At 54.5% G+C, this 23,828-nt stretch overlaps 1 protein-coding gene across 1 annotated transcript; it reads right to left on the bottom strand.

Annotated features, from left to right (window-relative positions):
- Positions 1-251: 251 nt before the first annotated feature.
- TYK2 (tyrosine kinase 2) lies at positions 252-19,614 on the bottom strand. The gene is made up of 26 exons (XM_069478224.1): positions 19,562-19,614; positions 18,874-19,120; positions 18,592-18,750; positions 17,476-17,688; positions 14,108-14,231; positions 13,865-14,012; positions 13,334-13,497; positions 11,135-11,501; positions 10,464-10,679; positions 10,218-10,375; positions 8,747-8,855; positions 8,462-8,654; positions 8,279-8,382; positions 8,012-8,194; positions 7,820-7,907; positions 6,496-6,623; positions 5,375-5,510; positions 5,137-5,291; positions 4,711-4,861; positions 4,158-4,255; positions 3,692-3,884; positions 3,231-3,349; positions 2,706-2,878; positions 2,254-2,371; positions 932-1,042; positions 252-847 (listed from the first exon to the last, which is right to left on the bottom strand). The coding sequence occupies exons 4-26, from the start codon at positions 17,666-17,668 to the stop codon at positions 713-715; spliced, it is 3,564 nt and encodes a 1,187-aa protein (XP_069334325.1). The 5' UTR covers positions 17,669-17,688; positions 18,592-18,750; positions 18,874-19,120; positions 19,562-19,614; the 3' UTR covers positions 252-712.
- Between the last annotated feature and the right edge of the window lie 4,214 nt (positions 19,615-23,828).

Raw genomic sequence — 23,828 nt, forward strand, 5'->3', positions numbered from 1 at the left:
TCAGGCTGGTCTCGAACTCCTGACCTCAAGCAATCTTCCCGCCTCGGCCTCCCAGAGTGCTAGGATTACAGGCGTGGGCCGCCTTGCCCAGCCTGCATAAAGTCTTTAGAAGAAAAATTTCTAACTGCCTTTCACAAATGTGACTGACTCCATAATCCATCTTAAGTCACATCCGGTAAGTAGAAACAGTTTGGCAAACATCAGAATAACAATCATATTGAATGTTTATTAAACACTTATTTGCATGTCCCTCTGCTAAGCATTTTGCATATACCACCTCATTAGATCTTTACATTAGTCCTATGAGCTAGCAAGCATGACCACTGCATGTGAAGAATGGAGGCCCAGGGGGGTGAAGCCATTGGCCTGAGGTCACACAGGAATGAAAAGGTGAAACTGGCAGTCTTATCTATGTGGCATGTGGTCCTCACCAAGTAATGTGTACACTTAACAAGTAGTTATTGGCTAGTGGAGATGGTGGACCCCAGTGTAGGAGTTAGGGGATTAAAGGCCTGATGCACTCCCTGCTTGTCCTGGGTTCCTCAGGGTCATGGTTGGGCTCGCAGCCATGGATGGAAAAGTCAGTTCACAGAGGTGGGGTCTCCGGACAGAAGTAAGGCACAGCAGGTAGGTGAGGCTGATTTCTCCGTCTTGGGCCCACTCTGTGAGTACTGCCTGGTCCAATGCCCCCAAGTGGAGGCACCACTGGGCCTCAGCACACACTGAACACCGAAGGGGCCTGGCTTCGGTATTTCTCCTGGACTGTCTTGAGGATGGGTATGAGGTTCTGGAAGGTGGGGCGGAAGGAGGCTTCTGTGTCCCAGCAGTTCTTCATGAGAAGATAGATCTAGGAAGGAAACACCCGGGCTGTGGTGGCGGCTCTCTCCATACCATGATAGTGGGGGCAGGAGAAGACACAGGGGGGCCTCACCTCGGGGGGACATCTGTCAGGCCGGGGCAGCCTTTCCCCTCGTTCCAGCAGCTCTATGAGTCTCAGCACCGTCATCTGGCCCTGGGTGTGGCCTATGAGCTCGATGAATTTCTATAGTAGAAATAAGACGAATTCTTTTCAAGAGGCAGTGAAGGCTGTGTGGGTTCTTTCCCCCCCCTCTTTTATTTATTTATTTATTTTTTGCTTTGTCGTTTTTTCATTTTTTGAGACAGTGTCTCACGATGTCGCCCTGGCTAGAGCACAGTGGCATCATCATAGCTCACTGCAACCTCAAACTCCTGGGCTCAAGTGATCCTCCTGCCTCAGCCTCCCAAGTAGCTGGGACTACAGGTGTGCGCCACTATGCCTGGCTAATTTTTCTATTTTTTGTAGAGATGGGGTCTCGCTCTTGCTCAGGCTGGCCTCAAATTCCTGACCTCAAGCAAACCTCCTACCTGGGCCTCCCGAAGTGTTAGGATTACAGGCATGAGCCACCACGCCTGGCCAACCACGTGGGTTCTAATCCCACCTCCACACACTTCTCGGCTGTATGACTTTGGATTTGGGACTTTTCCTCTCTGGGCCTGTTTCCTCATCCCTAAAATGGGGTGACAGCATCTACCACCTGGGGTTACTGTGAGAGTTGGATAAACTAATATTCACAGAGTAAGTCTGAATCAGGTGTTTGTTGTTATTATTAAAGCCTTACAGCAAGTAGTTCTTATCCATCCAGAATCTTCTTTTTCTTCTGTAAAGGTTCTCTGGCTTTGGGAATAAACCCCTAACATATTCTGGGCTCCTCCTTCCAGTCTAGGTCTGGCCAATCACTGTGGACCGTGGTGGCTATGCAGTGATTGGCCACTTACGTGGACACATGAGCCAAGGTGGACCAATCAGAGAAAAGTCCTGAGAATTATGGCAAGGGGGACCACTGGCCCCCAGCCTGCAGCCAGCAGGCAGGATACCTGGAGGTCTGGGGTTCACTGCTGGCACAACAGGGGGAGATCTTACCACAGAGAAGAGAGGTGGAGAAAATGGGATTCCTGATGACACCTGAGAGTCCAGTGTAAGCCCCACCCTCGGCCACGCCCTTTCCCATGCAGTGTATAAACAGTGGAGTATACTGTTCCTATTTTGCCTACATCAGTTGGAGTGGGGGTTCTGTCACAATCAAAGCCCCCTGCACGCACTGTAAGTGGCCCATTTTATAGATCAGGACTGGGAGACTCAGGTAGGTTAAGCGCTTGCTTGGGTAAGGAGCTGGGATGTGAATGCATGTCTAACTCTTCTAGCAAATTCTGGGGCGGGGGCCTGGCTCTCACCGAGGGGGGGCTCTGGCTGGAGTCGCAGTGTGTTAGCAGCTCATACAGGGTGACCCCGAAGGACCAGACGTCGGACGCATAGTAGAACTTACCGTCCTTCAGGCATTCTGGGGCATACCTAGGGGGAGGGGACATTCAGGCCTGGGGACTAGACTCGGGGTTTGGGGTCAGACCAGGCTGGAGCCCTCAAGTGGGACTGAGGGACCCCTCTGGCCTCAGTTAGGACCCACCCTTAAGGGCGCAGCCTGAGTGGGGGTGAGACGCTAATTGGCCAGGCCAGCTTGGCCCCGCCCCCTCACCTCTCCAGGCCCCACCCATTTCCACTGGGATTTTTCTTTTTTTTCTGGTCGGGGGAGGAGGGGGTCACCTCAGACTCAGCGTCTGTCTCCTCCACCCTGCCTGTTCCAAATAACCCTGGCACCCCACCCCCAGTGTGCGCCCCTCCTGGTCACCAGAACACGGGGCTGTCCCCATCCTCGCGCACGCAGTAGTACTCGTGGCCTTCGGGCACCGCCTTGGCTAGGCCAAAGTCCCCTATCTTGACCAGCCTGTCGTTGTCCAGCAGCACGTTGCGCGCAGCGAGGTCTCGGTGGATGTAGTGCTGCGCGTGCAGGTAGGCCATGCCCTGGGGGCGGGGCGGGGCAGGTCAGGACCTATGGGGCAGGGGTAGGCCTGCGCTGGCGGGCCTGAGCAGCCAGGAGGGCTGGGGGCGGGTCAGGTCAGGCCTGGGGACTGGCTGCTAGAGAGCGCAGGATGACAGGTGTGGCCAAGCAAGGGGGGCGGGGCCCGAAAGCAGGGGCAGGGCCAGACGAGAGATGCTTGGCAGGGGGAGGGCCAATTGGGCGGGACTGAATCTGCTAGGCGTGGCCAAGCGAGCGGAGGCGGGGTGTGCGACCAGACAGGACTGGACTGGCTCAGACCAGGCCAGATCCAAGAGGAGGGGGCGAGTTCTGGAAGCAGCAGCGGGGCCGACCCACCTCACAGATCTGCTGGGCGAAGAGCAGCAGCTGGGCCAGCCCGACGCTGTGCCGGGGCAGGTAGTCTCGGAGGCTGCCCAGGGGCACGTACTCCATGACGAGCTGCACCGACTTCTCGCCTGGTGCGGAGGGCGGGGGGACATAGAGGGGCCGGGGACAGCCCACCCTGAGCCATGCAGAGTCCCCTCCAAAGTGGAGAGGGAAGGCCAAGACCCGCGCACGCTAGGCCCAGTCCTTAGGTGAGAAGGGCCCATCCTGTACCCCATCCCCATGCGAGGGAGCTACCGGTGACTCTACCCATCCTGGGTCCACCAGGCAGCGCCCGCGAGGTGGGAAGGAGGCAGCCTGGGCTCAAGAGGCTCTAATTGGCCAAGCCAACCAGGCCCCGCCCACAACGCCACACCCACGTCCTAGCCACACCCCATACACAGCTAGGCCCCGCCCCGCCCGGCCGGGCCCACCTTGGTCCTCGCAGCAGCCCTTGTACTTGACGATGTGCTCGTGATAGAGCGTGCGCAGGATGTCTATCTCCCGCCTCCAGCCGGAGCGGAGCTGGGGGCCGCAGTCCGCCTTGAGGGCTTTCACGGCCACCATCTCGCCAGTGCCGTCGTTGGTCGGGTCGTAGCAGTACAAGCTGACCTTGCCAAAGTGACCCTGGCCGGAGCGCACGACAGCTGGTCAGCCCCACCCCCGAGTTCCCAGGCTCTGCCCCCATGCAGATCCACATTAAAAGTTCCAGGTCCCACCTACTCCGTGTAGATGGGTCTCCTGGGAGCCCAGACCTCTTCCAATTCCCCAGGGCCTCACTCAAAGCTGAGGGTCTTCTATGCCACGCCCCACTCACTTCTCCCCAAAACCACCCTTAGGCAGGACTTTACTTAATTCCCAAACTTCTCCCCCACCACGTGGGCCAGGACCCACCCTCACCTCGCCCAAATCCCGGATCTTTTTCAAATAGCGCTTGTGGAAAACCGTGGGGTCCGACGCCGGGGAGTCGGGGTTCACAGTCACAACGTCAGCAAGATCTGGAAGAGCCCCAGTAAGTGAGGCCAGACACTGGCCCTTTCCCCAGTGGACCCATGCTTGGGGGTCCCGAAGTGGCCGCTGCTCCACCAGCCTCTGCCCCCAGAGGTAAGAAAACATATTTTTGCAACAGCGGAAAAATTACAGTTCCTGTCCAACATGTGCAGAGTGGGCCACATTAAAACTGACACTTGAATGTCCTGAGATTGGATAGAGTGCACAGACATTTCATTAAGTAAAGAAAAAAACTATGGTGGTCTCATATCCAAAGAAGTTGTGGAAACATTAATAAAAAGGACAGCTCAGGACAGCCAGGGCCTTTAAGTGAATTGGAAACGAGCACACACCCTGTGCCACTGTACACCTGGCCACAGACCTTGGGCATACTGTGGGTGCATCAGCAGGAACGCCATCCCTGACCCCTTCCCCAGGGTCCCAGCACTGGGAGGTGGCTCACTGTGTGGCTGCAGCCGAGTGAGGTCGCGCAGGATGGTGCGGAATGACGGCCTCTGGCCTGGCTCGTAGGTCAGGCACTGACTGGTGAGCGTGGCCAGTTCGGGGCACGAGGGCTCAGGCAGCTGGTGCTGCTTCTGGTAGAAACGCTCTTTCTGTAGGGCAGGGGACCCACAGGAATCAGCAACCCCCATACTCCCCCACCCCTTCCCCAATAAGCAGAGGCAGGTCCCTGGAGCAGCAGGGCCAGACCAGCCAGGTGCCTGCTCTTGGCCAGTTCCATTCTGCAGACAAGGCATGGGCAAAGGGGGACAACTTGCTCACGGCCCCAGAGCCAGGACTTGGAACCCCAGTCCTGCTGACTCTGCTGAGCTGAGCTGGGACACTTGTCCCTTCTGGCCTGGCTTCCATTCACCTCCCCTGGACGTACCTCGGAGGGGCCTCGGCCCTGAAGGGGGGCTTCCCCATCGAAGCAGATCTCTAGGAGGGTGGCACCAAAGCCCCACTTGTCGGTGGCGGTGCTCAGGCTGTTGGCTCCGCCGGGCAGACACTCAGGGGCCATCCACGGGATCCGCTCCACCCGCTCTGGGGGCCAGGGTCAGAGGTCACTGAGGGTGGGAAGAGGAGAGGAAGCCCCTCTCTGCGCCCAGCCCTGCTCAGGTTCTCACCCTCCCTGGAGAGGGCACTCAGGCCCACGCCTGGGTCACTCAGCTTGATGAAGGGGCTGGTGCCTTCTGCCAGCCCAGGCCGTGCCAGCAGGACGTTCCGGCCACACACGTTACCATGAACCAAGTTCTTGTCCTCCTGGGGTGTGAAGGAGAAGGATGTGGCCATGGGGGAGGGGCGCAGACCTGACTCCCAACCCCTAAACCATGGTGCCCCTGCCAGGGACAGCCAATGTGAAAAAGACAATTCTGGTGACTACTGGGATGCCAATACACTTGTCACCATGACGAAATAGCGCTGGGGACTGTGCGGTACTTCCTGTTCTCCCAGAGCTGGTGGCCAAGGCTCTCCTCAAACCCATGCAGGCACACTCCTTCTCCAGAGCCTTTGCACTGGCTGTTCCTTCTACCTGGAATTCTGTTCCTTCTACCTGGAATTCTGTTCCCTCAGAGCCCTCAGAGCTCCCCCCTGCCCCCCTCCTTCTGGGGCCACCTATTTAAAACTTCACCTCTTCCCCAAACCATAGCAACTCTTCATCTCTGCCCCTATGCTTTTTATCTTTTAATTTAATTTTATTTTTTTAAGAGACGGAGTCTTGCTATATTGCCCAGGCTGGTCTCGAACCCCGGGCCTTTAGCAATCCTCCCACCTTGGCCTCCCAAAGTGCTGGGATTACAGGCTGAGCCGCTATGCCTAGTAATTCTTATTATTTTCTAACATATTGTGTCACATACTCATTTTTCCTTGTTTGTCCCTTCCTATTAAAATGCCAGTTCCCTGAGGACAGGGATTGGTCTGTTCTGTTCTCTGTTGTGTCCCCAGGGTCTAGGACAGGGCCTGGAACATAGAGGGTGCTCAGTAAACACTGAATGAGTAGGTGAAGGGGGAGCTTTGGAAACTGGGGTGACCAGAGCAGGAGGGGCTGGAAGAAGGAAGGGTAAGAGAGAAAGACAGTCAGAGGAGGCCACATGGCCAGGCCCCAAGGGCCTCGGCCACTAGGCAGAGGAGGTTCATGTGCCAGGGTCTGCGTGTAGACTGAGCAAAGGGTGGAGGCCTCCCACCCCAATGCTAAGACCACCCTGGCCCTCCCTAATGCCAAGGGTCCCAGGCACAGGCCACGCACCAAGTAGCTGAGGGCACTGGCCAGCTGCTGGGCGACCACCACCTTCCAGGCCACAGGCACGTGGCCTCTCTCTCGCCGCAGCCACACATCTAGGGGCCCATGTTCCACATACTCCGTCACCATGATGTCTGCAAAGACAAAGCTGCTCCAGAGGCTGCCTGCCTGCTTCTACCCTCTGGGGGAGGGAGACAGGGGCAGGATTGGACTCAGGGACTGGGCTTATGGCTGGGGAGGTGTCAGGGCAGAGGTGTGGGCAGGGTTTGGTCTGGGTTGGGCGTGAGTTTGGGGAGAGGAGAAATGCAAGACGGGGCAGAGGCTGCAGTGGGCGCAGGGTAAAGCAGAGGTGGACAGTGGCGTGTGAGTCCAGGTGGGCCGGGGCATTAAGGAAGGTGAAGTTCAAGTGATAAAGGTGACCACGGAAGTGGGGAAGTAGGGTGCTTGAGGCTGGGGCAAAGTGATGTTAGGATGCCAGGCCGGGTGCAGTAGCTCATGCCTGTAATCCCAGCACTCTGGGAGGCTGAGGTGGGAGGGTCACTTGAGGCCAGGAATTCCAGACCAGCCTGGGCAACATAGTGAGACCCCATCTCTACAAAAAAATAAGTAAGTAGCTAGGCATGGTGGCGTGCGCCTGTAGTTCCAGCTACTCAGGAGGCTGAGGCGGGAGGATCACTTGAGCACAAGCATTCAAGGCTACAGTGAGCTGTGACTGCATCACTGCTGTACTCCAGCCTGGGTGACAGAGCAAGACCCTAAAAAAAAAAAAAACCCAAAATGGATTCTTCCAGAATAGGCAGGAAGATGCGGGTCTGGGTATGGGCCAGTGCCAATGTGAAAATAAGAGAAATGTACACACATGGGGTTGAGGGACCAGCGGGTCTGGGGTCACCTGTACAAGGAATTTTGAGGTCCACACAGAGTTGGGGTGTGCTGCAGCTGGGCTTTCAGTAGGATTGGATGTCAGGGTCCCGACAGGGCTGGGGTCTGCCTGGGGCACTAGTGCTGATGGGGTCAGAGGGTGGACAGGGCCTAGGTTGTGGAGGTCATGCCGGTGGCAGATGTTAATTGAGATGGAGTCAGGAATCAGGGTGTAGGTCAAAGGTCAGGGTGCCGGCGAGGTCAAGGGATGTAAGTTGAGGGCTGGAATATAGTCAGGGCTGGGAATATAGGTTGAAGGTCAAGGTGTAGCCGAGGGTCAGGGTGCAGGGGAGAGTGGAGAAGTCGTCATAGGCTGGGGTGTAAGTTGAGGGTCCGATGCCACCCAGGCAGCAGGTAAAAGTGGGGGGTGGCCGGGAACAGGGGGTTGGGTGTGGCGGGGCCCACTCACTCTCAGAGCCGCGCACACAGACGCCGTGCACAAAGGCCAGGTGCACGTGGGACACCTGGCTCATGAGGCTGGCCGTCTCGTAGAAGGCCTGTGGGGACCAGGCAGGTCAGGTGGCTGCAAACCCAACTCGTCCCATCCTGCCCCCCCGTGCCCTACTCTGCAGACACACGCAGGCTGGGCCGTGTCACTCACCAGGGCAATGTCATGGTGACTAGGATCCAGCACTTTGAGCACCACTCGTAGCTTCTGCCCAGAGTTCCCACCGGGCACGAGGGGGTCCCCGCCGTCCACTTTGCCCTCCTCGGGGTCCCCGCCCTCCACTTGCAGGACGCCCTCATACACGTTGGTCCTCGTGCCCTGGCCCAAGTGGGACAGCTACAGGAACAAGGCACAGAACATCGCCATGAGGACAGTTGGCAGCTGACCTCCCCGGGGCCCCAGCCCTTCCCCGCCACCCACCTGAGTGATCTTGTCCTGGCCGACTCGGTGGAAGCTGAGCTGGCTGAGGTTGAGCTGCCTGCTGCTGGCCCGAGGCCCCCGCATGACGATGAGGTTGGAGATTTCTGGGGGCAGGGGCGATGTCACTGAGGGCTGGCATGGGGCAGAGATGCCACCCCCACCCGGCGGTCCCTATCACCTTACCTCCCGGCCGTGGCAGGCAGCAGCGGTGCAAAGAGAAGCTGTCGTTCCCAGCCCGCAGCCAGCAGCCCTGTAAGGCGGCCCGCAGCTCCCGCACGCTGGGGAAGGAGCGGCCCCAGCCCTCCAGCACGAAGGCCCCAGCCCGCTGCTCAATGGGGAACTTGCGGAGGTGCAGGCTCTGTGCGTGGCCAGGTGACTGTGTGGAGGTGGCAGGGGTGCACACGGTGAGCAGGGGTCCAGGCAGGGAGCATGCCCAGCCCCAGCCCAGGTCCCCTGCCCCAGGACCACCTGGCCACGCTGGGCCACTGTGAGGATGAGGCGGTAGAGGTGGCTGGTGCTCCAGTGGATGAGGTACAGGCCGTCCTCGGGCCGCAGCTTGGCCTGCACAAACGGCTCCCTGGGGAAGAGGGGGATGAGGGGACACCATCAGGCCACCCAGGGCCACTGCTGGACACACACTGGGTAAACAACACAGAACACCTGTCCAGAGGGGCACAGCCCAGCTGGGACAAGTGACAGACACATCCACTAAAGTTGTGACACTAAGTCTGGACACACACACACATATACGGCCACTCACATAGGGATACAAGCACAAGAACAGGTACAAACTTGTGCATAACAGACACAGGGGCTAACAAGGTTGACACACCCAAGACAGGAAACAGCCACCTGGGGCCACTCTCAGGGTGACAGATGATGGATGATCTGTCATACACCCAAAGGACAACAATCATAGATACACCTGATTATGTAACACAGCAACACGGGGGCCCTGACATCCCAAACCCAGAGGTGACAATTATCACAGGCACTACAAGGTGACACAGCCACACAGGCCCAGATAGCAACACATGCAGTGGCTGACATAACAACATGGCCCCCGACACCTGTACCAGGGGCAGTACACACCCAGCCGTGAAGGCAGGCACGGCCACAGGCCTCACGAGGTGGAACAGCCACTCCCCCCTGCCCGTGTCACAGGTAAGGACAAGAGACAGCTGAAGACCAGATAAGCACACAGTCACAAACCATGACCTGGCAGCACCCAGGATGGCCACGCACACCCCTGCACCTGATGGCCCCACGGGTATGGACACTTCACACTCTTGGCCCCACAAGTCACAAACAAACCTGCTGAGACAGTGACACACAAATTGCCAGCACGGCACCTGCCTGCAGAGGTGGAAGTGCCCGACACACCCCGAATTGTCACCAGTGTCAGTGCAACACATGGCCCCATGGACATCACCCATTTTGTGCAATGACAACCTCAATATGCAATGACAGTCTCAAACACAGTCACTGGCGCAGTGACATAGCCACATGACAAACAGGCAGTTGTACATCCAGAACTGCACAGTGACAGTCCCGAACACAGGATGCTCGTGATGACATGCAGTCCATACCACCCTGTCCCATAACCCCTGGTGTGCATACGTACGTGTGCTCACTCTCATGTACACACAGTGTGTGCACACACAACCATGCGCACAGGCAAACACGTGTGCATGCACTCTCATAAATGCACGTGTACGTGTGCACTCACATAAGCACACACTGGTGCACGCACGCACACGTGTGCACACATGCACATGATGTACTCACACACTGAGAAATAAATGTACACATGTATGCACACGTGGGCAAACACATATGCACACACACAGCTCCTGGTGCGCACAGTCTAGCTGGCAGCCTCGGTGGTGCCCCCCTAGGTCCCCTCGGCCCCCCTGCACCCCCGCCCCCGGGCACTCACAGCAAGGGGCCGTGGATGCCATCCTGAATGCTCATCACCAGCCGTGGTGGGGCCACCTCGTGGCACAGGTAGTGACTGGAGTCAGCTGTCAGGCGGAAATAGCCATCCACGAGCGACACGAAGGACAGGGCCTCGGCCCGGGAGGGCAGGCTGAGTTCCTACAGGACAGGGGCAGGTCACATCAGGCAGGTGGCCCAAGCCACAGCAGCCCCCAGCCCAGAGCCCCCACTCCCACCCGGGCCCCACCAGGCACTTGTTGTCCTGCTGATGGATGCTGACACGGCGTTCTTTGAGCACCACGTGGGTGATGTCCCGGAAGTCGCAGAAGTAGGCCCATGGTGGCTCTTGCGGCCTGTCCACTGGTGGGTCCCCCACCTCGTGTACCTTGGCTTTCTTCCCAGACAGGCTGGCGTGGGGATTCCTGCCACTGATGTTGCTGCTGCCACCGCCACCACTAGAGCCCTAGACACCCAGTGTGTAGGGCAGGGGGTCGGAGTAGGCGATGCCTGTTAATTTCCTTTGCACTTTTGCTCAGGAGAGAGATGGGAGCCAGAGGCGCCAGGCACCACCTCAGGTCACCCTCCCAGGAGTCCAGGTGTCACAGGCAGGACAGGGACCCACCCCCAAGAGATAACACATGTCAGCAACCTCTGGGAAGGCAGAGTGCACAATCCCGGTCCACTCATCCCCTGGTGCCAGGTCCCCAGACAAAGGGATTTCCCAGGGGTGCAGACTCCAGAAATCAGGACCCCAGGGGGCAGGCAGATGTAGCACACTCTCCAAGGAACAGACCCCAGGGGACAGCCAGCCGAGAGCCATATGGGGAGAGGGCTCACCTCAGCCACCCTCAAAGATGAGCAGAGATCCCCGCCCCAGCCCTACTTGGAACCCCAGAGCGGAAGAGGCACCCTGCTCACCTCCGTTTGTATAGGGCGCCACTGGATGCCGCCGGTGCCTGTCACCAGCACCTCGTGGGTGGAGGGCCCAGCTGCAGACTCAGGGTTGGGGTCCGCGGGGGACTGCCCGCTGTCCAGGGTGTAGCAGGGCTCAACTTCGGCCTGGGCCAGCAGCCTCAGGTGGCACACCGGCAGGCGCTCCGTGCCAAAGCGGGGCGCCAGCCGCTCCAGTGTGGCCAGGTATTTGACCATGACCAATTGCTGGGAGAGGAGGCCTGGCTGAAAGGCCCGGATGAACTTGCGGAAAACACTGCGCAGGCGCAGCCGCGTCAGCACGTTGTGCTGCCGGATCTGCCTCCGGAAGGAGCGTGGGATGCAGTCCTTGAAGCTGTGGGGGCCACATGGAGGGACCTGTCAGGGACCTGTGTGGCAGGTCGGGCAACATGGGGCAAGCGGCTTAACCTCTCTGAGCCTCAGCTCATCTAGAAAATAGGCACACCGGCCGGGGGCAGTGGAAAATGCCTCAAATCCCAGCACTTTGGGAGGCAGAGGCGGGAGGATCACTTGAGGCCGGGAGTTCAAGACCAGCCTGGGCAACATAGCAAGACCCCATATCTACAAAAAATAGAAAAATTAGCCAGGCGTAATGGCGCGCACCTGTAGTCCCAGCTGCTTAGGAAGCTGAGGCAGGAGGATCACTTGAGCCCAGGAGTTTGAGGTGGCAGTGAGCTATGATGACACCACTGCACCGTAGCCTGGGAAACAGGGCAAGATCCTGTCTTTAAAAAAAAAAAACCATTAAAAATTTCTATATTCAGTTGCCCTGGAAACGGGCCTTTGCCACCTTCTGCCTCAGCCTTCATGTATGCTATCCCCTCTCCCTAGAATGTGTTGCCAGTGTAGTCTGGCAGCCAACTCAACTTATGGTCTCAGCAGAGAAGTCACCTCCCCCAGGGAAGCATTCTTTGATGTCCAGCCTGCACAGGGTCCCTCCTCTGGGCTTCCCAAAGCCCTGGACTTTGCTGCCACAGGCCTAGTCCTTCAGAGGATAACAGGATAGAGATGGCAAAATTTATGCTTTAAGAAAAATGGCTGTCTTTTTTTTTCTTTTGAGGCAGGGTCTTGCCCTATCACCCATGCTGGAGTGCAGTGGCCCAATTATAGTTCACTGCAGCCTCCAACTCCTGGCCTCAAGCGATCCTCTCATCTAGGCCTTCCAGAGCGCTGCGATTACAGGTGTGAGCCACCGTGCCCAGAGAGAATGGCCGGTTTTGAAAGATCCAGCTCTTGTGCTGCCTCCTCCAGGCAGTATGCCCTGAGTGGCCAGCCCACACTGCGATGCATGGATCCACCACAGCTCTGTTGGTGGGAGTGAGAAGAGTTGGCTCCCAGCTCCGCAGACTCCTGTGTCCTTCCTTCCCTTGAATTAGAATGAGTTGTCAAAGTCAATGGGCTTTGAGGGTCTGCCAGGTCCCTACTTTCCTGTTCCGATTTCCTCCCCCACCCCACTAACTGCAGCCTCCAACTCCTAGGCTCAAGCGATCCTCCTGTCTCAGCCTCCCAAATGGCTGGAACTACAGGAGTGAGGCACAGCACCAGGCCTGTATATTTCACTTTTGTATTTTGTTAACTGCCTGACTCCATGGGATGGGACCTCCAAGAGAGTGGAAAGTTTTGTCTGACTTGTTCACTGTTGTGACCTCAACATTTAGAACTAGTGCCATTCAGGAATATACCTGCCTTTATTTTATTTTATTTTTTTGAGACAGGGTCTCACTCTATTGCCCAGGCTAGAGTGCAGTGATATCATCACAGCTCACTGCAATCTCAAACTTCTGGGCTCAAGTGATCCTCCTGCCTCAGCCTCCCAAGCAGCTGGGACTACAGGCATGTGGAACAATGCCTGGCTAATTTTTCTATTTTTTTGTAGCAGTGGAGTCTTGCTATGTTATCCAGGCTGGTCTCGAACTCCTGGGCTCAAGCAATCATCCCGCTTTGACCTCCCAAAATACTAGGATTATAGGCATTAGCTGCTACACCTGGCCTATACCTGCCTTTAAAACAGACAAAAAAACACAAAAAACTAGTGCCAGTAGATGTTCAGTAAATGATAAATGGATAACAGCATGGCAATATGCAAAGTCCACCCTGGCTCCCAGATGTTTGGGGCATTCCCACCCCCTGCCACCCAGGCAGTATCAACACCCCATTCCCAGACACCTGATCTTCTTGGCCACCTCCTCCAGGGGTACACCGCGGTGGAGGGCAAGGTGGCAGAGGTGCAGAAAAGCCATGCCCAGGCTCTCATTCTTAAAGTGGTGGATCTCCTCTTCGTTTGAGAGCTCCCACAGTGATGCTACATCATTCACAAACTCGTGCTTGCCCTGGGGACGGGGGAGTTGGGCAGAAAAGGAGCCATAAGAATGCATTCACTCTCTAGCCAGAGGACTCTGGTTTACTGTTTCTGGCCACCTTGAGGAGGGGAGAGATCACCATTTTCTGGAAAGACCAAATATACAGCATACATACCAACTCTGTCCAATCCTGTGCCTGTGGCAGACATCACTAATCAATCACAACACTCTTTCCCCTTCAACCCAAACTCAATCAGTTCAGGCAACCAAAAGATCCCAGATGCCATGAGTTGAAACCTATTGGCTATATTGAATCAGGGAGGGAAGTGGAGGCTCCTCAACTGCTCGTAAGTCCCCCCTAAATAGTCCTGCCACCCCTCCCCAGCCCTGCTCACACCTGCTCAAAGAGGTACTCAAATGAGGCTGGGTCCAGGAGTTGCACCCCCTGCTCTGTCTGTTCTGAGGAAGCCTCGGTGCCTGGGGGCCCGCAGCGGTACACAGCTGGCTCCTGAGGATTCATGCCATGCCAGTTCCGGAAATAAAACCTGCAGGAAGGTAAGGGCACAGCTGGGGGCTTAGTATAGACTCAGATCAGCTCCAGAAGAGAAGGGGACAAACCTTCCAAGGGGCCTTCACCTACCTCATGCGGAAATACAGCACCAGGCTTGTGTCACTGGAGATCTCTAGGATGTGGTTTGGGGGCAGCCAGACTTGAGCTTGGGCATCGTACAGGGCAAAGAGATTGACGCAGGGAGGAGTTATGCCTGCCTCAGGGGAGAAATGAGGTCAAGGTCAGGTCACCTGATGCCATCAGCAGGGAGGACCCCCAGATTCTCTGTCTCTCTTTACACTCCTACCCTGGGCCACCTCCCCTGCCTACAGCTTTGGTCTCACATTGCTCATGGGCAGAGGACAATGCATGGGTGACTATGCTGTGGCCTCACAGGAGGACTTCATTTCCCAGTGTCCTTTGCAGCTAGGATGGGGGCATTGGATTGGTTTCTGGCCAATGGGAGGTGGACACATTTCCAAGCTTGGAATTAACCCCCTTACCATCTTTCCTGTCACCACCTTGTGCCAGGTGGTGAAGATGGAGGTGAACCATCCAACCTGTATTCGATTTTAGGTAAACCTTGATTGTCTTAAAACAGGAAGATTTGGAAGTTTGCTTGTTATTGCAGCAAAACCTACCTTAGCCTGACTAACACAACCCTATAAGCTGCTGGCAATTTGCCCAGTGTCTCCCCTAAACTCCAGCCCCAAAGACACATGCAACCTCCTCCTGGGATCTCCCTGTGAACATCAGAGGCCCCCCTTAGATGTGCCTTATTCCAAACATATCTCATTCGTGGACCTCAAACCTGCCCCTCCTCTGCCCAGTTCTCTGAGCCAGGAACGTGGTCCTTGTCCTCAACTTCTCCCATCCCCTCCACAGAGGATTGGTCACCAAGGCCTGCGCTTTCTGCAGCCTCCATGTTCTTGGGATCCATCTGCCACCTTCAAATCCAAAGCTCAACTCTAGTCCAGCCTCCAAACTTGCCATCATTCTCCATAGCCACCCAAGGCATCTTTCTTTTTCTACATATCATTTTAGAGTTTTATCTAAAACAGTCCCTTCAGAATAATTTATGATCATGTATGTACCAGCCACCAGATAAAGAAATAAAACTTGACAAGTACAACTGAAGCTCCTGACTACATCTTTTTTGTTTTTCCTCCTTCAAAGAGGTGGTCAGCATACTCCCAAAGTAGTGTTTATCATTTTTGTGTCCTTTCCAATCTAGTCTTGAATGTCACAAACTTGAAATGTGTGGCATTATACTACAGATGTCCTTCTGCAATGTGCTTTTCATGCTACAGTAGGGTTTTATTTATTTATTTATTTATTATTTTTTTAGAGACAGGGTCTCACTCTGTTGCCCAGGCTGGAGTGAAGTGGTGCTATCATAGCTCACAGCAGCCTCAAACTCCTGGGCTCAAGGGATCCTCCTGTCTCAGCCTCCAGAGTAGCTGGGACTACAGGCGTCCACCACCATGCCCGGCTAATTTTTCTATTTTTTGTAGAGATGGGGTCTCACTCTTGCTCAGGCTGGTCTCAAACTCTTGGCCTCAAGTGATCCTCCTGCCTCGGCCTCCCAAAGTGCTGGGATTACAGGTGTGAGCCACCGCACCCAACCACCATTTTTAGCTATGATAAATGAGGCAGCTCTGAATGCTATCATAGGTGTCCCCTGGGACACATGAGCTAAGTGTTTGTAGAGTGAATATCCATCCAGGAGTGGAACTCTATGGCCTCAGGGAATGTACATTTCAACTGTTAGAAGATGTCAAGTTGCTCTGCAAAGTCATTGCATTTAATTGTACTGCCTGTGGCAAAGGGAGGATATCTTCCTTGTGAGACTTCCTGAAGAACCAATCAGATTGCTTCAGTCTCTGGCTTAAACCTTCCATGGCTCCCTGTTGCCCCCTGAAAAAGCTCAACACCTGCCCCCGCCGCCCGTCCCAGCACTGAGTAACCATGACCTTGCTTCTGCCTATTATGTTCTGGTTTCAATTCTTACTTCCTTTCAAACTGTCCAAATTGAAACCCCAGTCACCCTGAAGGTCTTTTGCTTCCTCCAACTGACCGAGCTCTCTGGGCACTCTATGCACACTGTTCCCTCTGCTGGGCCTCATTCACGCCACGCAGCTAACCTGTCCAAGTCCTGTAAGAATCAGCCATGGATGGGGAAGTCTGAGATGCAGACATCCACTGGAGCGCCCCCATCCAGAAGCAGGATGTGGCGGCCGAGGGTTAAGGGGGCTTTCTGGAGGAAGGGACAGGTAAGCATTGCCTCCTTGGAGAGAGGCCTTCCCTCCGCCAACAGGTGAAATCATACTTCCGAGAACATCGACTGCAGCTTCTCTAAGCCATTCTGGGGTTCTGCTCCCTACTGCTCTCAGGAGGTCTAAACTCTAAAGTCCTCCGTCTGGCATATAACTTACTGGAAGATCTGGCCCTGGTTCACCTGCCCCCTTCATGTCCCACCTAGAGGTCTCCTCTGCCCTACTCTCCTTTCTCATGCCTTGACCGCCCCAGTCTGTTCCCCTGACTGCCGCCAGAGGGCGCCTGTAAGCACCCAAGTCCAGCCATGTTTCTCCTCTGCTCACAGAGGAGCCCTCCCGGGGTCCCATGTCATTCAGAATAAAATCCAAAGTCCCCTCCAAAGCCTACAAGCCCATACATAATCTGCCTTCTCACGTCCTCCTGTCTCCCCTTCACTCACTCTGCTCCTCACTGTTCCTGACCAGTTCCCACCTCAGGGCCTTTGCACTTGCTGTTCCCTCTGCCTGGATATCACCATGCCTCCCGCTCTTACCTCCTTAACTTGTTATCCAAGTGGCACCTTCTCAGAGAAACCTCTCTCCACTCCCAGCACGCCGCATCTCCCTTCGCTGCTTAATATTCCTCCATTATCTCTGGACGTTCTCATGCGGTTTTCTTATTTTTTTATTTTAAAATTTATTTTACTTATGTTTTCTTAGAGACAGGAACTCACTCTGTCACCCAGGCTGGAATGCTGTGACATGATCACAGCTCACTGTAGCCTTCAAATTCTGGGCTTAAGCGATCCTCCCACCTTAGCCTCCTGAGTAGCTAGGATTACAGGCGAACATCACCACATCTGGCTAATTTTTCTATTTTTTTTTTTTTTTTTTTTAGAGATGGGGTCTTGCTATGTTGCCCAGGCTGGGCTCAAACTCCTGGTCCCCAGTGATCCTCTGGTCCTCCCACCTCAGCCTCCCAAAGTAGGGGAGCCACCACACCTGGCCATTTATTTATTATGTTTCTGCTGTCTTCCCTACTAGAATATCAGCTCTACAAAGGCAGTGATTTGGGGCTGGCATATAGTAGGTGCTCACTCAATGGCTGCTGAATGAATGTGCAGATGGACGGATGGATGGATGGGGCCCAGCGGCTGCCTGTACCGCCACCCAGCCCCGATGGTGTCGATGTCCCAGACTCACCGATTTTGTGTGCGATATGGATGCAGACCTCCTCAGCGGTCAGCGAGCCGTCACTGAAGGTGACCCAGGGCTCCCCACCACCAGGGCCAGCCCAGTGCAAAAGCACCTTCAGGCCTCCCATGGCAGCCATAGGCTGAGCTCCGTTCTCATCGGGCTTGCTGCCCCTGGAGCTCCGCCGTTGGCACAGGGGCATGCTCCTCACGGCTGGCTCGGCTGGGAGAGAACAGTCCATCAGGTCCCAGGCCTTGCCTGGAGGCCCCCTTTAGCACCTCAAAGATTCTAGGTCCCCCTCACTGTGTGACCTTAGACACCTGATTCCCCATCTCTGAGCCTCAGTTTCCACATTTGTTTGACAGGGCTGGGGTATGCGTCCCCACCTAGTAGATCTGTCATCAATGATAACACCAAAACCACCCCTCTTTTTTTTTCCCCCCTAAGAGACAGGGTCTCACTCTGTCACCCAGGCTGGTGTGCAATGGCTCAATCATAGCTCACTGAAGCCTTAACCTCCTGGGTTCAACCAATCCTCCCGCATCAGCCTCTGGAGTAGCTGGGATTACAGGCACATGTCACTATGCCTGACTAATTTTTCAATTTTTTTTCTGGGCTGGGTGCAGTGGCTCACACCTGTAATCCTAGCACTCTAGGAGGCACTCTAGGAGGATCGCTTGAAATCAAGAGTTCAAGACCAGCCTGAGCAAGAGTGAGACCCCATTTCTATTAAAAATAGAAAAATTAGCTGGACATCATGGTACATGCCTGTAGTCCCAGCTACTGGGGAGGCTGAAGCAGGAGGATCGCTTGAGCCCAGGAGTTTGAGGATGCTGTGAGCTATAATTACACACTGCACTCTAGCCTGGGGCAACCAAGTGAGACTCTCTCAAAAAAAATTTTTTTTCTTCCTGTAGAAACGAGGTCTTGCTGTGTTGCCCAGGCTGGTGTCAAACTCCTGGCCTCAAGTGATCCTCCCACCTCAGCCTCCCAAAGTCCTGGGATTACAGGTGTGAGCCACTGTGCCCAGCCCCTCCCCTCTTTTGACAATATGCACCAATATAAAAATCCACTCTGAACCCACCTCCCTGAGATCAGCAGGCAGACAGGCATAGTCAAACACACCTGGGGGTGAGTCCTGGAGCTCCCTGTGTCAACTATAGCAAGTCACTCAGCCACTCTGGGCCTCAGTTTCCCCATCAGGAAAAGGGAGGTGCTGGGAGCCATCGAAAGATGGTTGTGACGTTTCAACGAAGTTCAGCATGTTACACGTTCAGTTCAGACCTTGATGTAGACATGAAAAAGATAACAAATAATGACCAAAACGAGAATAAAATAATTATGATTAATTTCATCATTGTCATTGTTTTTCTCGTTTAGGCCGCGATCCCTGTCCCCCACACCTACCCTTTCGTCCCATGAGTGACTCCAGTCCTTGCTGACTCCTAGGAGGATTAGGGTCCAGCTCTGTTTCCCCAACCCAGGGCCTAGGCCTCCTGAGCGAAAGGTTAGGTCTCCGGTATGGTCAGGGAAGGGCTGTCGGGGATTCCACTGATGTCGCTGGTTTAAGACAGTGATGGGAAGAGGAGGATGTCACAATGGCAGAAAGTCAGATGCCTCAGGACTTGGCTCCTCTCTGAGTTTATGTCGTTGTCTGGAAAATAGGTATGTAAGTCTCTACTTCAAAGGGTTGTTGGGAAGATTCAATGAGATGGGGTAGGGGAAGGGCCTGGCACACAGTAAGTGCTTAAATAAATGCCCAGTGCTAACATCTACTAATGTTTCAGACGGGATCCAAGACATGGGGCTTTCCCGGTGCTCACTTCCTCCTTCCTCGTCCGCACTGGATCCATACCCGCCTTTGCAGATGGGGTCGGGGTGAGGTCCGCACCTGGGAAGGCTGCACCCCCCGCCCCGCAAAACCTCCAGAGCCGGCTGACAGGGGCAGGAACCGGGATGTGCACCCACCGGGCATCGGACTGGACCCGAGGCAGCGGGGGCATCCAAGTGCTGCCTGCCAAGCGCAACCAGTCCCCGCGCCTCCTTCCTGATGACCTCCTGGGAGCGCCCCTTCCATGTCCCCCTCCAGACTCACCCTTCCCCCAGGACTCTGGACTCGAACCCGGACCCCGCCCCGCTGCCGCCGCCGCCGCCGCCCTGTGGAGCCGCAGCTGGTTCGCCACCGAGACGCCGCCTCCCATTGGCCGCCTGAAACGCACACGCCCATTGGCCGCTGCCCTGCCCTTTCCTACGCAATCATTGAGCTGTTCGCCGCAACGGCGGCGCTCCAATTGGGCCTTGGTGTTACTCGTGACTCAGCCTCGATTGGCTGGATCAGCCCCCGGATGCACTACAACGTCTGCGATTGGCTGCCACGGGAAGGGCGGAGATACGGAAGTAGGCGGGAGAGCTGGGTTTGGGGGCGGTGAGACCAGAACCTGGGTTTCCCAGCTGGGCTCTGTGCTCAAGTCAGGTGTATGGGACCCTGACCCGGGGCGTAGGATCTTGTCTTCACCTCGGCATTCAAGGCTGCACCCGGACGCCATTCAACCCTCCAAACCCCTGCCTTGTGGCTCCCCCTTCCATCCCGTCCCACCTCCCTTCTCTCGGCTCTACCTGGCCAACTCCACCTTGCGGGCTGGGATTCCCCACTTAACTTCCGGGAGGCATTCCTGACCTACCAGTTCCTGTTCCCTTCCTGATCACCAGCAGCCCTGTCATCTGAGGCCCCCTAGCGGTCAAGGTAGCAGCTTGGACTTCCCACCACCAGATCTGAGTTTAGATCCCCACTGGGCGAGTCAGTGGTTGCCATTTACTGAGAAGGCTACACGGTGATCGCTTTACGTTGCATTATCTCATTTAATCCTGTCAGCGACCCTCTATGTGGGGCCTCTTATTATGCCCATTTCGCAGGGGAAGAAACTGAGGCATGGAGAGGTGACAAAGACTGTCTCTCTGACCAAACTTTAGTCAAACGTTATTCTCTGAGCCCTCTTCTGGACTAGGCTTTGATCAGTCCTTGACCATGACCCTGAGCCTGTCTTTGGCCTGGCCTGGCCAGTCTTAGCAAAGGACGCTACGTATCATCCCTCACCCGTAATATCTGATCAAGTTCGTCATCCCCCACTTTTGACGTATAAATCCTTGTCCTGCCTTTAGCAAGAGTCTTTTTAGATCAGTTTAGCAAGACTCTTCTTACCCTTGATATCACCTCTTAGTAATAATATTCCCTCCACGACCCCCTCACTCTGATTTCTGGCTACTAATCCCCAGCTGTCTTTGCTGTATTTGGAACTGAGCCTGATTTCTCTCCCTTATTGCAATACCCCTATTGTACAGCCCTGAATAGAGTCTTCCTTACCGTTTTAATAGTGTTAGAATATTTTTTTTTTTCTTTAGCAGACAGGCGCAGACAGGTCAGACTGTTTCTGGAGTTGGGGTCTGTTTGCCAAGGACAAGGGCACATGGCTGCTCCTCTCTGAGTCTGAGAAAATATGGTGAAAAGACTGTCTTGCAGCGCAGCTGTGGAGATTCACTATGAAAATGTGAATAAAGACTTAGCCTGCGGTGGCTCACTCCTGTAATCCTAGCACTCTGGGAGGCCGAGGCGGGCGGATCGTTTTGAGCTCAGGAGTTCGAGACCAGCCTGAGCAAGAGCAAGACCCCGTCTCTACTAAAAAATAGAAAGAAATTAGCTGAACAACTAAAAATATATAGAAAAGATTAGCTGGGCATGGTGGCACATGCCGGTAATCCCAGCTACTCGGGAGGCTGAGGAAGAAGGATCGCTTGAGCCCAGGAGTTTGAGGTTGCTGTGAGCTAGGCTGATGCCACGGCACTCTAGCCTGGGCAACAGAGTGAGACTCTATCTCAAAAAAAAAAAAAAAAAGATTTAATTGTCCATTCTCCTATTGATAGCCTTTTATGTGGTTTTCAATTTTATTGCTGCAAGGAACATTCTAGGGGTGTGAATGCACACAGGCACAGGTTTTTTGTTTCATTTTGTTTTGTTTTGGTGGCCTTAAGGAATCTTTATATATATATATGTGATCAGACCCAAGGCCCAAGTGTATCGGTTACAGAATTTTAAAGTCATTTAAATGCACACACCAAATGGTCTCCTGTACTAAGATAAGGGCATTGGTTTGGATGTATTGGGTCCCTGAGGTTGAAATGGGAATATTGGGCAGACAAATGAGTCTGACAACTCTGAACCCACAAATATCCTTATATCTGAAGGAATTGACCTTTCATGTATTAAAAAAGAAAGAAAAACAGAGCCAAGAGGATCACTTGAGCCCAGGAGTTCGAGGCTGCAGTGAGCTATGATTGTACCACTGCACTCCAGCCTGGGCAACAGAGTGAGACCCTGTCTCTAAAACAAAACAAAACAAAACAAACAAAAAAACTCTTTCATGAATTTTACCTATGGGTCCCGTTTTCTATTTCTTTCTTTCTTTCTTTTTTCTTTTTAGAAAAAATAGAGATGGGTTCTATCTTGCCCAGGCTGTTCTTAAACTCCTGGCCTCAAGTAATCCCCTGCCTCAGCCTCCCAAAGTGTGGGTCCAGTTTTAAGGGACAATGATAAAACAAACCAAGCTCCCAAGACAAAAAATAAAACCTCACCACTTCCCAGAAGCTCCTCATTTTGAATCAGTAACTCCATCACTGTGTTCCCGTTGCTTGTGTATTTTCTTCACAGCCCTTATCATGACCTGCCATTTCACTGGAAATTCTTCTTTTTTTGAGACAGAGTCTTGCTCTGTCACCCTGGGTAGAGTGCAGTGGCATTATCATAGCTCACTGCAGCCTCAAACTCCTGGGCTCAAATGATCCTCCTGCCTGAGCCTCCCAAGTAGCTGGGACTACAGGGGCGCACCACTGCACCTGGCTTATTTTTCTATTTGAGTAGAGATGGGGTCTTGCCCTTGCTCAGGCTGGTCTTGAACTCCTGACCTCAAGCGATCCTCCTGCCTCAGCTTCCCAGAGTGCTGGGATTACAGGCATGCGCCATCACACCTGGCCTGGAGTTTCTTTGAACACCAGACTGCCTGCCTGACATCTGTTCTTGAAGGTCGGCTCCACCAGGAAGGGGTCTGTCTTGTCATCTGCTGTGTCCTCAGCGCCTAGGAATTGTGCCTGGAGCCCACTGGGTGCTTAAGAAGCCATTGCTGAAGGAGAAAATGGCCTGGAAGCCGTGGCCTTCCGGCCCAAGTTTCCTCTGTGTCGCTGCCGGGAGTGCAGCAGCAGGAAGCTAATGGTGCCAGATTCTTCAACAGTCAGCCTGGGCGAGGCCCTGGGGTTGGACACCAGACCACAGAGGATCAGGCTGGCCTGGGACCCGGTATCCATTACTCCAGAAGGAACCAGCAGGACATGTAGGATGGGGTGACTCATAATAACAATCGTGCTAATAATCCCAGTAATCACAATAAATTCTAACAATAGTTCCAATTTTCCCAGGCTGGTGCTTGGCCAAGGCCTGGCCACATAGCTCTCCCTGAGCCTTCCCGGGTTATATTCAAGTGGGACCAGCCCCCCAACTTGCCAGTGGAAGAGAAGAGGCCACGGAGGCTGTGAAAGCCTCATGTCCCAGGGCCCGAGGCCTCTTGCCTGCACTGCAAGTTCTAGCCCTGGCCTATAACAGAGACCCCAGGCACTAAGAGTGACAAGCCAGGCCTTCCTAGGACTGAGGGATTTCCCCGATGAAGGACTTTCCATGCTAAGATTGGGACAATCCCAGGCAAACCAGGACAGTTAGCCACCCTGTCAGGAAGTCGCTGGAACTGGGGGATTCCCCTGCCCCTGCCAGACCTGCAGGGAACCGCCTCCCCACAGCTCCCACCGGGCCCGGGAAAAGCCAAGAGTTGATGAATTACAAACAAAACCTTTTCATCTTCGTTTGAGTGGGAGAGTTCAGTGAACAGTCAGCCCCCTCCCCAAAACAGCTATGAAGTGCATTTCCTGGGGATTTTTCCAAGAAGGTTCCACACCCCACTGGGCACATGGGAGAATCTGTGTTCTCTAGAAAATTCTCAGCCATAGAAGGGACACTCTGTGCTGGCCTGAGAGGAAACGGAGGCTCGACGCGCACAAAGGCTGGCGTCAGGCAGCCTGCGTTCAAATCCCAGCTGGGCCACTGTGTGACCCTGGGCAGTCCCTTACCCTAGCTGTGCCCCACTTTCTTCCTGTGCCTAACAGAGCAATTCAGGGTCCCAGACTCAGTGGAGTGTCGAGGGCATCAAATGAGGAAATACGCACAAAGAGCTTAGAACTGCAGTGCAATCAATGTTGTCATCTTTTTCCTTTAACAATATTTCTTGTTGATTGTTCCTTTCCACTACCTATAGATCTATATTGTG

The sequence above is a fragment of the Eulemur rufifrons genome, chromosome 2 (genome assembly GCF_041146395.1).
Source record: "Eulemur rufifrons isolate Redbay chromosome 2, OSU_ERuf_1, whole genome shotgun sequence".
In the NCBI taxonomy this organism is placed as follows: Eukaryota; Metazoa; Chordata; class Mammalia; order Primates; family Lemuridae; genus Eulemur; species Eulemur rufifrons.

What these genes read in the sequence shown, in the direction of transcription:
- TYK2 (XM_069478224.1), bottom strand. Translation starts at nt 17,668, where the DNA reads ATGCCCCTGTGCCAACGGCGGAGCTCCAGGGGCAGCAAGCCCGATGAG. An exon ending in GTGCTGTATTTCCGCATGAG is followed by an intron (nt 14,013 to 14,107) that starts GTAGGTGAAGGC and finishes ACCTTCCTGCAG; the next exon opens with GTTTTATTTCCGGAACTGGC. An exon ending in GGGGACAGCCCCGTGTTCTG is followed by an intron (nt 2,372 to 2,705) that starts GTGACCAGGAGG and finishes CCCTCCCCCTAG; the next exon opens with GTATGCCCCAGAATGCCTGA.